The sequence below is a fragment of the Microcebus murinus genome, chromosome 4 (assembly GCF_040939455.1).
Source record: "Microcebus murinus isolate Inina chromosome 4, M.murinus_Inina_mat1.0, whole genome shotgun sequence".
In the NCBI taxonomy this organism is placed as follows: domain Eukaryota; kingdom Metazoa; phylum Chordata; class Mammalia; order Primates; family Cheirogaleidae; genus Microcebus; species Microcebus murinus.
This window is the reverse complement of record NC_134107.1, coordinates 40,577,076-40,592,773: the sequence shown is the minus strand read 5'-3', so window position 1 is coordinate 40,592,773 and position 15,698 is coordinate 40,577,076. Positions and strand designations below refer to the sequence as shown.

General features: G+C 34.8%; 1 protein-coding gene across 6 annotated transcripts in view; it reads left to right on the top strand.

The window, feature by feature from the left end:
• The first annotated feature begins 3,959 nt into the window (after positions 1 to 3,959).
• The window catches only part of GAS2 (growth arrest specific 2), a 121,881-nt gene continuing 110,142 nt past the window's right edge, over positions 3,960 to 15,698 (top strand). The window contains exons 1-2 of one of the 6 annotated variants that reach the window (XM_012735531.2): positions 3,960 to 4,249; positions 11,911 to 12,075. In XM_012735531.2, coding sequence (XP_012590985.1) covers positions 11,931 to 12,075 — 145 coding nt within the window. In that variant the 5' untranslated portion in view covers positions 3,960 to 4,249; positions 11,911 to 11,930. Of the gene's footprint in view, positions 4,250 to 5,470; positions 5,711 to 11,788; positions 12,076 to 15,698 lie in introns of those variants that run through there. The other 5 variants (XM_076002088.1, XM_012735532.2, XM_076002089.1 and 2 more) reach the window with 5 other exon arrangements.

The following is a 15,698-nucleotide window of genomic DNA, read 5'->3' as shown; positions in this document are numbered from 1 at the left end:
ATTAGTAAGGTAATTACTGTTTTGTGAAATATGTTTAGTTATGTGTGTCTGAGTGTTTTTCTATTTGTCTGTTCCATAATGTATTTCTTATTGTGGGTCACAATCAAAAACATTTGAAAGCCACTGCAGTAGTAATATGTTCTATTACTTTTCGTTGCACTCATGTTATATTGGTTATGATTAAAACTTGAGTCCAAATGAACCTTGGTTTTTAATGACGTGACAAGTGACACAGACTGACCTCATTTATAAGCCTGGCACACAGGCAAGCATCTGTTTTAGTGAACTCCAGTTACATTTTACCAGATGAAATGTTTCTAGGCTGGGAATGAAACCATCATTTTGTAACATTATTTTAACATTATTATTTCTATTCTGAGTTCCAAACTACTAAATTAGAGATACTATATAAAAATATAACCAATTAGTAGTAAGCTTCATAAGATACCAGTTTCTTTTATAATAAACACTCATTCATTCAACAATTATTTATTGAGTGCCTATTATATACCTGATGATATTCTATGTGTTAGAGATATAAGATGGAAAAGACAGGCAAAGTTATTAAAACAAAACTATTTTACATTTAACATTTATATTAAATTTGAGCTTCTTGTAATTGGAATGACAGATTTCTTTAAAAAAGATTTAGAAGCAGACCACAAAAATACAGGAATAAAAGGCAAATAAAGGAATGAAAAATAAAGGAAAAAATTTTTAAAAACCCAACTCCAATTTAGACAAGGAAGTCACACAACAGAATATATTGCATAGGATATTTAAAACTAAATGAGATAAATGGTAAATTTCATAAAATGATTTTAATGTATTCCTTATGGAAAAATTAGAAAACACATGTTCATATATAACACACATTTTGCAAAAGTATGAGTCTTGCACAGTAGTGAATGAATATCTATGCTACTGTTGTGTTTTACTTACAAAGTTTAAAGTTTTCCACTGAGAATAAAGCAATAGATTCTTAAAATCGCATATCAAGTGGAGAGCAAACCTTGAATTTTTCATAAGAATTTTTTTCATTTAATTTATTCTGTGTAGTTTTATATATGAATGGTGGTGAAAAGTAATAGCATTTATTGTTTATAATTTCAGAAAACAGTCTGCTTTTATTTCCAACACCATTTATAATTACCATGCTAGGATTTATAAAATTCATTCTCTTTGCCTTATGACATTTACAAAACCACATTTTAATATATATCAATTGAGGGCCCCTACCATGGACTAAGAGATAGATAGGGAAAGACAAACATATTTTACCTCACTGATGAAGTATTTCAATAAAATGTAAATAAATGTTCTATGTTATTAGATTGCTTCATATATTTTTTCAGTATCATTGCATGTTTTCTTACTACTTTCTATATCATTATTCTTCTTTGCCTCCAAGGCTATTGCTTACCATCTTTAACTGCCCCTTTGATGCTGTTTAACAATATCAGAATTTCTTAGTCACCTTTGGAAGTTTATTTTGCTTACTTTTAACCCAGCGTCTATTTCCATGTAGTTTAAATTTTTTTTTTTCTAAGTGTCCTCTAATCTCAATCAACCATTGAAGGTTTGCTTCACTTTTCTGAATAAGTGACTACTGTATATATTATTTGCATTTGGGAGAAGGAGAAAGAAAGAAAGGGTGGGTAACCTATAGATGAGGAAAAATATTTTATTGCTCATTTTTAAACTTTAAAAATTTATTATTTGATAAATGGGACAATTCATGTTCAAGACCATGTTGAAGATTTAAAATACACAAAGTAACCCAGGAACTTTTAATATTAAAGTCCTGTAACTGTGATAACTTAAAAAGAAAAAACTAAATTGTTTTCTTTAAATTTGGCTTTACTTTTCTTTTTTATGGTATCAAGTTTCAAGTTTCAAATGTCTTAGACATTTCTCATCTTATTAAGTAAAGCATTTGCCTCCTTTACCTTTATGTCAGATAAGCCATGCTTGAGTCAGTTGGACTATGGTTTCCTAATGTGAACAGTTTGGGTTGAGACAAAACCAAGATAAGAAAATTCTTGGACAAAATATTATCTTTGACAAATGTATCACTGAGAGATTGGAATACATGTATAGAAATATTGATTTTGAACAACACAAGATAAATATCAAATGGGAATTATTATAAATGCTATGAAAATTAAAAGAAAAAATTATTTTGATGCCTCTTCAGAAATCTTTTGTATTACTTCTCTTTTGTCACCAAAAAAATATTCAGTACAATGCTTAGATGTTAAAGGAAGAAAAAGCATATTCTATATTTATCTTGGTATTTTTTTCTTTTGACTTTTCCTTAAAGGAAAGAAGGTCTGATATAATGCAGAATTTAAGACTAAAAATAGTTCGAAGAAATAAACACTGAGAGGGAGTAATTTTGAATAATGATTATGCTTTTCCAATGCTTTTGTAAGCCTCCTTATTTTTCCAACCTGGATTTAGGATTTTCCTGAATCAACAAAAACATTGCCTTACATTTTGCTTTTTATAACATCAATATTGAACAATGTGACAAGAATATTTACAACTGGGGAGCAATAGGATATGAGATTTTCAAAGTCCAAGGTTCTAAGTTTTCTGAACTCATTATATATCCTGAGAATGCTTAAATTAACATTTATTGGCTGATGTTTTAATCATGAAAAATTTTCAAGGAGCTTTGACTTTCTACTTAAATTGTATAGGTTCAGACACTCAAAATACTTTGTTGGGGCTGTAGAAATACTCAGACCTACCTACTAAAGTTTTGAGAAACTTTATTATTCAGATTCATTTACTCAAATTCATCAGTAACCACTTCTGTATGCTTTGTTGTTATTTATGTATATTGAATAATGATGTTTTTCCTTAAAATGAGGAATGGCTCTTTTTCCTCTCTTTTGAGAAGCTAAGGAGGAATATGTAGCTAACAGCTGCAACACCAAATTGAACTAAAATAAAAAGCTTGTGTAGTTCAATGCCACCAAACTTTTCAATCTGTTTTCTCTTTTTCTTCATTATTTTTATTGCCACTACAAGCAAATAACTGATGCCATTTCTGGATGCCTTAGAGAAAATAACCACTTCCAGATGACAGCAATAATAAATGCAAAATGCATTTTTTTTTCAATTACATTTAAAATTATCTGCATCACTATGCTATTGTGGATCTACAGGTAGGTTTTATGGGAGAGGGGGTTAGGTAACTCATCATTTTAAAAATGGTACCCAAGAGAGGATCAGAATATCTGTGCCACTGCCACCACCATCATAAACATTGGCTGGAAATATCCATGAAACTGATGAACATGAGAACAAAACAGAGCAAAAAGTATAGTACTTTTCAATTGCCCTTCATTGGAAGTAGTAACTTGAGGCAATTAGGACACAGCAAGAGGCCACTGTATATTGGAGGTGAAGCAGACACGTGAACATCCGTCGACTTCATGGAAGACTTTTCATCTCAGAATACATGTACTAATAAGCAACAGTTGGAGAAAATTGTCTCTTGACATTCAACATAACTGAGGCTGAGAGAAGGAAGAGTGGAATCGTATTTCCTTTTGTAAAACAGAAACAGCCTGGAGTGTAGCCTCTTCTAAAATTTGACATTTAAAGAGAATTGTAAGACATCAAAATGTTCAATTTGGAAGGAAGAGTGGCCGAAGTTACTGGAAAGCTCATGCCTGTCTGCAGAATCACTGCCCAGAAACGCAGAACTTTTCCAACACCCAATTTTAATATTGTGCTAAAGCCATTGACTCTGTTAAAACCCTGGAGTTAAATATGATCTCCTCCCCACCCCCACCCTTTCTCTCTCAGGTTAGTGTTTGGGGGACAAGGAGGGGGCTGGAACTTGGCCCCAACCTCGGAATTGCTGCCAAGGGCTTGTAATACAATCTCTCCCCGTTTGAAGGGTAAATCAGTGTCAATTGCGTTTGCTGTCCACCAGAAAAAGTAAGCATTTTACTTCCGCTCGGTCTATGAGGACTGATGAAATGTAGGAAATCTGTTTCTGGCAGGGAGAAAAAATCGTTTTCCCAAACAGCACCAAGAGGAGCCATCAGAGAAGTATGAAGAGGGGCAGTGCGGCTGTAGCTGCTACCGCTGCCGCCAGGCTGGTGGGGTGCGGGGAGCGGCTGCTGCAGGACCTGCGCCTGGAGGGGGTTGGCCCCGAGAAGCTGCAGGAGCCCAGCTCAGAGCCCAGCCGCCCGTGAGAACAGCCAGTAGCCCAGCTCTGGACGCAGGGGTGAGCAAGGCGGGCTGGCCCAGCTCCGCACCAACGCCACCGCAGCGTGTGCGCTCTGCAGCCGGGGACTGCGGGAGCCCCTGCCTCTCTGTTGCACGGGGGTGGGGGCGTGGGGGAGGGGGCAGGTCATTAAAAATAACCTCAGGGACGACGTGGAGAGGGCTGAAGAGCGGCGGACAGTTGGAGAGACTGGCGCTGAGAGTGGGTAGTCACTGCAGTGGGTGACTTTCTGATTCCCTGGAAACAACCATGTGTTCCTCATCCCTATTGTGGAACAGCCCAAATGACCGCAGCACGTAAGCCCGCTGGGGCGGCTCAGCCAACCAGGGACAGAGTGAGGACTTCTTATTAGCACATCGATTATAAATGCACACATATGCATTCGTGCACAAGGGTGTCTGTAATGCATGCTCAGCATTGTCTGTTACGGGGGTGGGGAGAGGCAGAAAGGCGGCGATGGTCTTCGTGGACCGATCCTGAATGTTTTCCTTGAGACAATGAGACCAGAATGCTAGGAAAACGTAGCGCACGTGTGATTTGGGGTGATACTGTTTTGGGTTGATGAGTTTGACAGAGTTGAGTTTTATGCGAATAAACAAACACTAGCTAGCCTGTGTATCAACATTCTTTGGGAAGATTTTGCATAGCATTGTTCTTTTTGTCCAGTTCAGAGATGAGACTAGAATCTGAACTTGTTCGAGGAGCAAAGGAGCCGATTTTGCTTTGGAGGTATTAGCTATCCTGGTGAAATCACATTCTATCAGCTCAGTACGGGAAAATTGCCATTAACTTAGCCCAGGCATCCGAAGTTTGTATTGTCTTAAATGGAGAGGGAGCAAAAAGCGAGGGTTAACAGATTGTCTTCTAAATTCCAATAGTTATAAGTGGGGGAGGGTTAGTCAATTTTCCCCTCAACCTTTTTGAAATCAGTTTTTACCCCCTCCACCTTCTTCATCTTCATCCTCTTGCTTCTTTCATCTTTACCTTCTTACAGTCAAGAGTTTGCAAAACTTTACTCTTAAATTTATCCCACCCCTCCAAATAATAATAATAATAAAAAGAATGGATCAATTGTGTATGGGAGATCTTATGCTGATGGAATAAGATCTGCATGTGCACAGGAACACCCATTGGGCATCCTAGTGTTAAAATAAAGGCTCAGACAGGTTGGATGTGCCAGTCAGGCAGAGGAAATCCACCTTTTCTTTTCACCTGTCCCTTGAGATTCACAGAGTCAAAGCAGAGAACAAGCCCTTGTGCTTGCTCATTGCTTCTTTTCCCCAACCTCTTAGCAGTGTGAACACTGATTAACTACCTCTGGGATCTGATTTGCCCAGCTTGGTTTTGAAATTGATCAATGAGCTTCTTCTCGAGGAATGCTTCCCTCTAACTGCTCAGAAGGTGGTGGCTTTGGTGGTCCTCTCCAACATGGGCGTCTGGGTTTTGACTGTCTAAGAGAAGGTAAGGGACAGATGGATGAGGGACATTGAGCCTTTGCAATGCACATGGAAGCTTTCCCACAGGGCTGCCTGAGTGGTCTCTTGCACAGTAAGATAGCTTGAATTTCAGTCTATATGCTACTAAAGTTTGGGCTTATTTGTTTACTTTATTGCTAAACATCATACTTTGGTGATGTGGACTGAGCTTTACTGGGAAATAAATGCACGTGGCAAAAATTCTTTCACCTTGTGCTAAAGGTCATGTGATTGCCCCTAAGTTTTCTAGTATCTTGTTAAGAAACTTTAGTTTAAACCTTAAACTTGTAGGTATGGTGAAATGTTGGGTGGTATATTAACCCTAAATTATGTTGTGTATTTTAAAATTTTGCTTCAAGACTGGAAGTCTGCATTGTTTTGTAGACTCTGGGAAACTTTGGGAAACTAAAGTTACCTTGGTTGAAAGCAAATGGTGAGGCTATTAACGATTTGTTTACAGGGAGACTCTTGTTTAAAACTGCTGGGAATGTTGTAATATTTTGGTATCTTTGTGTACTGATATTGAGGCCCAAAAGGGATCCAAATGCTTCTTTTAATTTCTCCTGAACAACTATCAAGGTTTTTCACTCATTGTTTTTTTGACTAGAGAAATGAACTGGAGTGCAAGTAGAAAATATCTTTTGTCAAAATGAGTGAGATGCTTGTATTGACGAGCAAACTTTGTGTCTGCGTTGTTTGACACCCTTAACACAACTGAACAGAGGTGAGGTCAATGCTATAGATGAGAGCAAAGGTTACCTTTAGGGATGGGCCTCTTGACTGTGGGTTGCATAATTTTCTGTATAAATGTTTTCAGACTCAATTCATTGAGATTTTACTAGTTTTTCCCATGATACCATCATATATACGTACACATATATATTTCAACAGAATATAGAACTGTGCTATCTCTTAACTATTTTATAAATAAGTAATAGAAATATTTGTATTATATATACAGAAAACCGAAATTTTCTTATGAATTAAGGATTACCTAATAAACTTATATGAAATTTTGATGTAAGTCCCTTAAATAGTCTGATTCATAACTGCCAGATGGTTTTCCAATCAAACTATGTCCCAAGCTAATCTGATAGGGTTTTGTGCTAAATTGTTTGGAGGGATGGTTTAGTAGGATTAAAAAAACTTGAAAAAATATCCCCAATATCATGAAAATATAGAAAATCAGTTCTCACTAACTCACGTAGTTTTTCTATTCATGTTTTGAGAAGGAATTTTTGTTGTATTCATACCATGATTCCATTAAAAACAAATTATCATTGAACTATGAGATAAGAAAGAGATGCCTAGAAGAGAGTTAGCATTACACAAAGTTGGGCACCGGAGAGCAAAGTAGGACACTTTTAATTACTCTAACTAAATAATCTTGTTACTTTGGGCAAAATATCTTTTTAGGCTACCAGTCCCTTATTTATAATGATGAATTTGACTACATAGATCTAAGTTTGTTGAGTTTAAAGATTTTATTATGTAATTAGATAAACTAGCATTGAGTGTTATTTTGCTTTATGTTTGGTGCTTTTATGTTTGTGAATAAGTTGCTTCACTGAGCCAGAGGTGGAGGTCCCATTACAAGACCTGAAATTGCCTTTCTGATTAAATTGTGGACTTTATTTTCTGATTAGACCCTTAGATTCAGATTTTGCATTCATGACATTGGTTGAAAATACCTTTTTGTAGAGATATTATTGGTTAGCCAAAATGAATAACAAAGGAGTAAAGAACTCACAATGGAGAAATAAAGCCTTCTAGAATCTTCTTTGTTGCTTTAGTCTTTGAGTTCAGCTTGAAAGATGGCATTTTTCTCTTTCCAGAGTTTGAAATGGTGCTTGGTTTGGGGCATTGTTTGTTTTTAATTTTAAAATATAGTGTTATTAACTTGCAAACTTTGTATCTGCATTTTTGACACCCTTAACACAACTGAACAGAGGTGAGGTCAATGCTGCAAAGGTCAACGCAAAGATTACCTTTAGAAATGGGCCTCTTGACTGTGGGTTGATTTGGACTTACTGTTTTGAATGGCCACAGTTGACTGTGTGTGTGTATGTGTGGATGAGGGGGGTGGTAGTGATACCCTTTCATGTTTGAGAGGTATAGCACTTCTCTCTGTTAATAGCTTATGATCTTTAACTGGTTAATCAGCATCTTGGAGGCAGCATCCTTCTCAATATGAAGAAAACTTTGAATTTTCCATTATTTATCGTATTATATCATTACTATTTTTTATCTGTTTGCACTTCTCCCCCTTGTCCTTTGTCCTTTTCTAATGATTTAGAATTCTATATAATATTCCTGTTTTGTCATAGCATTGCTTTTCTTTTGAAGATAAGTCCATGGAAGTTTAGTTTGACACATTTCTGATGATGATTTAGATTTCACTAATATAAAATATATTGAATGTAAAATATATGCCAAGCATTGGCATAAATATTTAATCCTCAAAATTATCTGTAAGGTGTTAGCCTCCATTGTACATACTGAAGAACTCAAGTACAAAGAGAAAAGTCATATGACTAGAATAGACTAGCTCCTTAATGTCTAGGTAGTGGAGATATTATATGAACCTGCCTTCTAATTCCAATTCTAGCATTCTATCCATGAGTCAGGCTTCTTAGTGGAATCTCATAGCAGATAGTAGTGATATATAATGTTTATCATTTAATTCTTATTTTTCTTCCTAATCTATTGTCTATGTAATATTGCAATACTTTTTCTCTAACATGTCTGCAAAGTCTAGAGGTAAGCCAGAAATCATCTTGGTCATAATTAAAGCACACCTCTAGGTGGCATGGAAGAATACTTTTTCTTCAGAGTCAGAACTATGATGTCTTCAGCTGGAATTCCGAAATAACAAACTAGACAGTCTTTAAACATGTGATATTTTACTTATGGAGTCATTAATTTTTTTCTTCTTCCCCTGGGCTAGTTCAAGTCTCATCGTATTCATAATTGTTATTCCAGAATCAGTTCTACTATGGAAAGAAAGAAAGAAAGAAAAATACATGCATAGTCTTTGAAGGATTTTGTATTAAGTTTCTGCATGTTTTTCCCTTTAAATTTTATTGTTCTGAATTCCAAGCCATGAGGGTTGAGTTATCCACTTTTAGTTATTCACTCAGACAGCTTGAAGGAGCCATAGAAGCATTTCAGTCTTTATGCCTCTTTCCAAAGTGATTGACTTTAATATTTACCAAAGTTATCAAGATTTTGAGATATTTAGATTATATAAATTTTATTGGAAACATCTTTCAGTCTTTAGAAATATTACAAAAACATGTTTTTCTTTCTCCCTAACCAAATTTTTTTCTTCAAGTCTAGTGGATCATTAATCATTTCATGTCCTATCTTTAAAAGCTACCCTGGACATCTCTTGTGATTTTGAAAATTTTTGAATGAATTCAAAAGAACTGAAGTGATCTATTTTGTTATAGTTTATTCTTTATAGGCAATTCAAGTCATCCAGATTGATTAAACATTTGTTAAAAATTCTAAGAAGGGTACAATTCTGTAGTAATCTTTTCTTCTGGATAATATTATAAATTTATTTGACCTTTATTCACCACAATTTCTTCATTTCAGTTGGAAACTACTTTGCCATGGGGTAAATTCTCCATATTCCAAATTTTGATCCTGCTAGCTGGAGCCATTTCCATGTTCATGTTCATGTCTCAGCCAAATCTAAATCCAAGACCTCCAGGTAGTGACTTTCAGCTAAGCCATGGAGTCATGCTCAGTTTGGTGGTGATTTGAAATATGAAAAAAAGATCAGGAGAAATTGGATTGACAATCCTAATTCTATTCAGAAGGGACTTAAATAGAAGAGTCCCAATCTATGACAGTGACTTTAGGTTTCTACATGTTAGTCAGATGTTTAGTTTCTACAGCTTGTTAATTGCCCACTAAGCCTTCTTTCTGTCACTTTTGCCCCTGAGAAAATGTAACTCTGTTCTTGCTTTTTCTCACCACTAAAATTCCTATTATATACAAAGTAGCAAAATAAAATTGGTTAATTATTCTTATTGTTTTCACTTAATGATCATCTGTAAATATTAGAAGATAGTTCAAATTACATTTCTGGCAGTACACAGGACAGAGTACATGAGAAATAAATGTGCCACTGTCAAGGAAAATAAAAACTTTACTGTTTAGTGGAAGTATTGAGGGGAAGGATTGTGTCCCTCTGGCTCATTGGAATTGTTACATGCCATTAGACTTACTGTAAACTATCCCTTGATGAATTCTTTGCTGGACAATGAGCTTAAGAATCCGAGGTGTCTTCTTGCTTTTTATAGAGCAAATAGGACTCTGATGCTTAAATGGAAGTTGCAGAGCACATAATAGAGTGTAGGTAAAGTTACTGAACTACGGCATCTCACTTTCAGGAAAGTAGTGGGAGAGATTGTGTCTTGAGAAGAAAGACATTTTAGAGGTAACCCTTTTAAGATTTCAATTAGTTATTTAAATGTATGAATCATGTTGTTAAACATTATGACTTTATTATTTAAATGTTTGTTTCTGAGCTGAGCTGACCTGTAGGAATACTAATTAGCTACAGGGAAATGTTTTGTTTCCTAGGACTTGATATATTTTTAGAAGAATGGGGACAAAACAGTATTTTAGGTTTTTGGTGTTTAATCACATGGTTTGGAGAAAACTTTAAGACTTAGATAAATAATGTTATTATTAACTGTGAAAGAATAAACAGTGATGATGTTCCAATTCCTACACTGACAGTTTAGTAACCTATGACAAGGTGTGTTGAAAGCAGCTCACATTTGCACTGGTTGACTAGATACATGCATGAAAAATGTTTTCAAAGAAAATATATGGTAATTTAAAAAAAATACTCAAAAGAATAATGGCATTAGAAATGAAATTATGCTCTTAAATTGTATGACACTTTTTGTGTGTTTACTCATACTCTCAATGGTCTTTTCCAATACTACAGCAAAATATTTGGGAGATGGTCATGTTTTGCATTTTTCTAAATATCAGGTTTTTTTTTTTTAAGAATATAACTTATGCTAAGTGAATTAGACTTTGAGATTAACTGGAAAGGAATACTATACAAAGTTTCAAAGAATAAAACCCCAAAGAGAATATATTATATTAATATTACTTATATTGCTATATTATATTAATATTACTTATATTGCTACTTATAGAATTACTTATATTGCTAACTTTAAAATACCATAAATATTGAAATAATGAAATACCATAAATATTGAATTATTACATATAGATATACAATATTTAAACACTTCTACTCTAAAGATGATTGCAAATAAAACCAAGTATGTAAAAAAGATTAAAGTGGAAAGATAAAAAGCAAGAAAGAGGGGGCAGTAGAGGACAAATAAAAACCTCTGATAGTATTTGTTAGAATTATGGTACAACTCTTGGGTTATCAATATGGATTCTTGATTATTATACTTTGTAAAAATGTGCCATTATTGAGAAAGTAGTAATATTGCAGTGTGAAGACCCAATTTAAGCCTAGTTCTGCCATGATCTAACTATATGATGTAGGTGAAGTCACTCATCCTCTCTGGTTTTTGTTTTCTTTGACTATAAGAGAGAAATGTAGGTAGTGATTCTTTGAATGCAACTCCTCCCCTATCCCCCGCCCTATTTTCTAAACTGTGAGTCCAGGGGTTCTTGGTGCTCTCCAAAGAACCATGTGCTTAATCTTTTGGGCAATAGTCTTAAGAGTAATGACCATGTGTTTATAATAAGTTGTGCAATACTGTCACTGCTAGTGCTCAGTCCTAAAATCCTGTGGAAATCTATGGTTTCAAAAATTAACTCAAACAATGGAAGTCAACAACTTGGGAGTTAACAAATTCTGTAACTTTTTATTGTGTTAATATAAGTGAAATTTCTTGCTTTAGAAGCTGGTTCTTTCCAGTTAGACACAAGCTTAGAACTTATTGTTTGATTTTCTATTTGACCTTTGCTTGCTGCTGTTTCCTACCAAGTGGTTGGCCAAAAGTGAGAGGGCCAGTACAGATAAAGCAAATAGTGTTTCATGGGGTTTGATCATTAATAAACTGACCTGTCATCCAAAAACCCACGGCTCTGGTTCATTACTATGCCATAAGGGCAAAATTTTAACAAGAGAGGTCTGTATAAAAAACAATTGTTCTTTTCTTTCCAAAATAGGTATTACAAGTGGATAAATAATGTGCACTGCTCTGAGCTCAAAGGTACGCAGTGGACCTGGCCTCTCTGATATGCATCAGTATAGCCAATGGCTGGCCAGCAGACATGAAGCTAATTTGCTACCAATGAAAGAAGATCTGGCCTTGTGGTTAACCAATCTATTAGGTAAGGTTATAAGATCTCGTTTTGTAAGAAAAGATAACAGATTTTGTTTTATTTTTCCTTCACCTAAGCATGTGATAGCACCTTGGAAAGAAAGACTTTCATTATTTGGATATTACATCTGGGAAACCTGAAGCATGTGGAAAATTTAAATGAATTTCCCAATGTCCCTCACATTAACTGTGCTTAGTAATTCCAATATCATGTGTTGAAATGTGGAAATATGTGGTCAAATTGTTTATTTCATCTATATGCTGGTCTGATTTATTTTTGGCTCCCCTTTCATGCAACTGTCCAATTTGACCTATCTTTTTGACATTGTACACAGGCCACAGTCCCTGTGAAATCTGCCTTCTAAAACTGGATTTCTTTGCCCTACTTTTATAGCACACCTTCTAAAACTGCTGAATACTCATACTCAGGAACAAAAAACATCTATCTTTTGTCCAAATGAACTGACTATAATCATCCAACCTTGAACTAAAATTTTTCTTTCCAATTTGCTTTTGTTTTTAAGCTCCAGTCTACAGTATTGTTGTTGAGAAAAATGCTACCTCATGCTAAAAATGCCTCCTTTTTTATTTCTATCATGCTGACATATTCACAGGATAAAATTTCAACCATGTGCAAAATAAAATCATACATTTAAGAGATATACATAATGACACTGTTTCCACTAATAGTTTTTTTTTTTTAATGGAGGATAAAATTGACTTAAGACCTGAGGAAAGGACCCTAATAGAGTTTATAAAATGTAAGATTTGAATATTGAGCAAGCATAGAATTTGTATGGTGCTTTATGATTTGCAGAAGAGATTTCACCAATGCTATTTGATTATTTAAAGAATCTGTCAAGGTAAGCTTGTTATCCTCACTTTGTCGGAGATAAAACTGAAAAGATTAGTGAGATGTACCTTGTTCATCAGAAATTTTAGCAAGGTTTGGCAAGGTTTTAGCACATTTTAGCAGAGCTTTCCTTGCTAACCATGACTCTGAAGTTTTACATGGCTTTTGTATTTATTTATCTTTTAGTCTTTATTCTAGAGTGTCTTTATCCTATGTTTCTTTCTTCTTCACTCTGTGCACAATCTTGGTAGCTGGTTGTAGTCTAACCAAGGCTACCAAATATGAGTGTGCAAGTTGTGCCCTTCACAAGGGTGCTCAGCCAAGGGGTACTGAGGTCAGAAATAAGATACTCCTCAGCAAGACCCTTCATGCTATCATAGTATTGTAACCACTAGAAGGAGGATTCTACCACCTTTTGGTAATTCATCCATGCAAAGGAAGATCTTTTATCTCCATTAGATAAAGAGAGTTATTTTTTAGCCTAATCAGATGGATTTCTTATTTTTTGTCTTTTTGGAGTTCGCTAACAATTGTTATATTAGTAACTCATTAACTTTGAACTGTCTGTTTTTAGATATGGGCAATCACAACTATGGCAGTATAGAATAGAAGTAAAGAACATAGACTCTGGAAACAGCCTGTGTCTGAACCCCAGCTCTTCCACTTGTTAGCAATGTGATCTTGGGCAAGTTACTTAATGTCTGTGGCCTCATTTTATTCGTCTATACATTGGTAATAATAGTAGTATCTACTTAGTAGGGTCACTATGGGAGTAAATGATTAAAATATGTATAGTACTTAGAATAATGTCTGGCATATAGTAAATACTATATAGGTTATTATTCCATTTATATATTTCAGTGAAACTATTAATTTGATTTGTCCATAAGTTCGTTCATTTATTCAGCTAGTATTTGGGTGTGCAGCTGCATAAGGTATTGGTTAAAAAATGGGCGTTGTAATATGAATGCTCCAATTGAAATAACTTTTTTATCACTTACTATGTGACATTGGGCAAGTGTCTTATTGTACTTATTGCCTCAGTTGTATAATCTGTAAAATAAGTACAATAAAAAACCAAACTTATAGGATTGTTGGAGATTTGAATGAGATCATCATTTTTAGAACAAGATCTGACATGTAGTAATCAAGCAGTAAATAATAACTATTATGATTATTGTGTTCCAGACACAATCTGTTAAAAACTGATGATTAAGAATAGTCATAGTACTTATTTTTACAAAGCTTGGAGTAGATTAGCAAAGAAGCACATTAAATAAGTCATTGTGTATGTAATCCATTTGTTTGACTTCTTATAAACACTAAAAGATAGACTGCGATTAGAGTGCATATAAAAGAGTTAAGGGTAGGGCAAGTAATCAGAGGGCTTGGGGACATCCTCTTTAAGAGAACTTATATTGAAACTAAGAACTAAAAAGAATGACTGGCAACTAGCCAAACAAAGTATGGGATAAGAAACTCTGGGGGAGAGAAGGGCATGTACTGAAGTAGGAAGGAATTTGGTACATTGGAAGAACTGAAAAAAGGCTAGTGGTAGCATAGAAAGAGGGAGAGAATTTAATGAGACATGTTGGGGTAGATCTTACACTGTTTTGAAGACCATACTAAAGAGTTTCTAATTCACAGTATGATCAATGAGAAAGTATTGAGATGTTCTAGGCATGGGATGAGTTTGATTAGAGTAGCCTGATTTTACTGGTATGTTCCAAAGTCCCAAGATTTGTCATCAAAGGCATTTTATTTAGTGAGAATGATCATTTACAAAGGAGCTTGATCAGTCTGTACAGCCTCAAAGAATAGAGAGTCAGTGTGTGTAATGGAAAGATCCTTGGATTAAAAGTCAGGAGACCTGGCTCCTAACTAGGCGTCAGGAGACCTGGCTCCTAGTTCTGGCTCTGCCACTTGGTAGGAAACTTGCCCAGAGTCACTCAGCTATCTTTTCTGGGCTCAGTGTCCTCAACCATAAAATGAAGGGGTTGGAGTAGATGATCTCTAATGTCCTTTCCAGCTCCAAAAGTCTAAGTTTCCAAGAAATCCATCTCTTGAGACCGATTTCAGGGCAGTTGAGGTCATCAACATGTATAAACAAGAAGAGGAAGATTTACCTAAATGAATGACCTTTCTTTTGAAGGTTAAGATTTTTTTTTGATATTAGTAGTTGTAACACAACTGCAACTGATAACTTGTGAAATTTTCTTAGAAAAGGAATCCTAAAAGACTCTCAAGATACAGAAAAGTATAACCTTTGAATTGACTTGAGTTCATTCAAAGTAGATAGATAATAGACTTCAAGTGAATACTCTCCTGGCAACTTGAAAATAGACTAATAACCTGAGATCATTTAAAGCAGTACAGCATTTGGTGGTAGAAAAATAATTTATGTACTGGAGTGGTGATAATAAGAAGGGAAGGAATAAATGTATGGCTATGTTAGAAGATATTTTTCTCACACATAGATATATTTAGTGTTTACATACTTTGGAAATTGAGGCATTAAAGTAAATTTTAAAATTATAATATTACTGGCCATTTTTTCATCTCAAAAATATTTACAGATTTTTATTATGCAGCTTTCTTCTAAGTCATGCTTTTGATCTACTTGAAAGTTAGAGATGTCTTGAAAGTAGTTTCAAACTTGATCCTGTCTCCATATAAAGTACCTGAATTATTAGGTGAGGTACAAATTTATGTACTAAATTAAAGCTGTTAATTAGGTTTTGCTATTATGATATGAGACCATACTATGGAAAGATTTACCA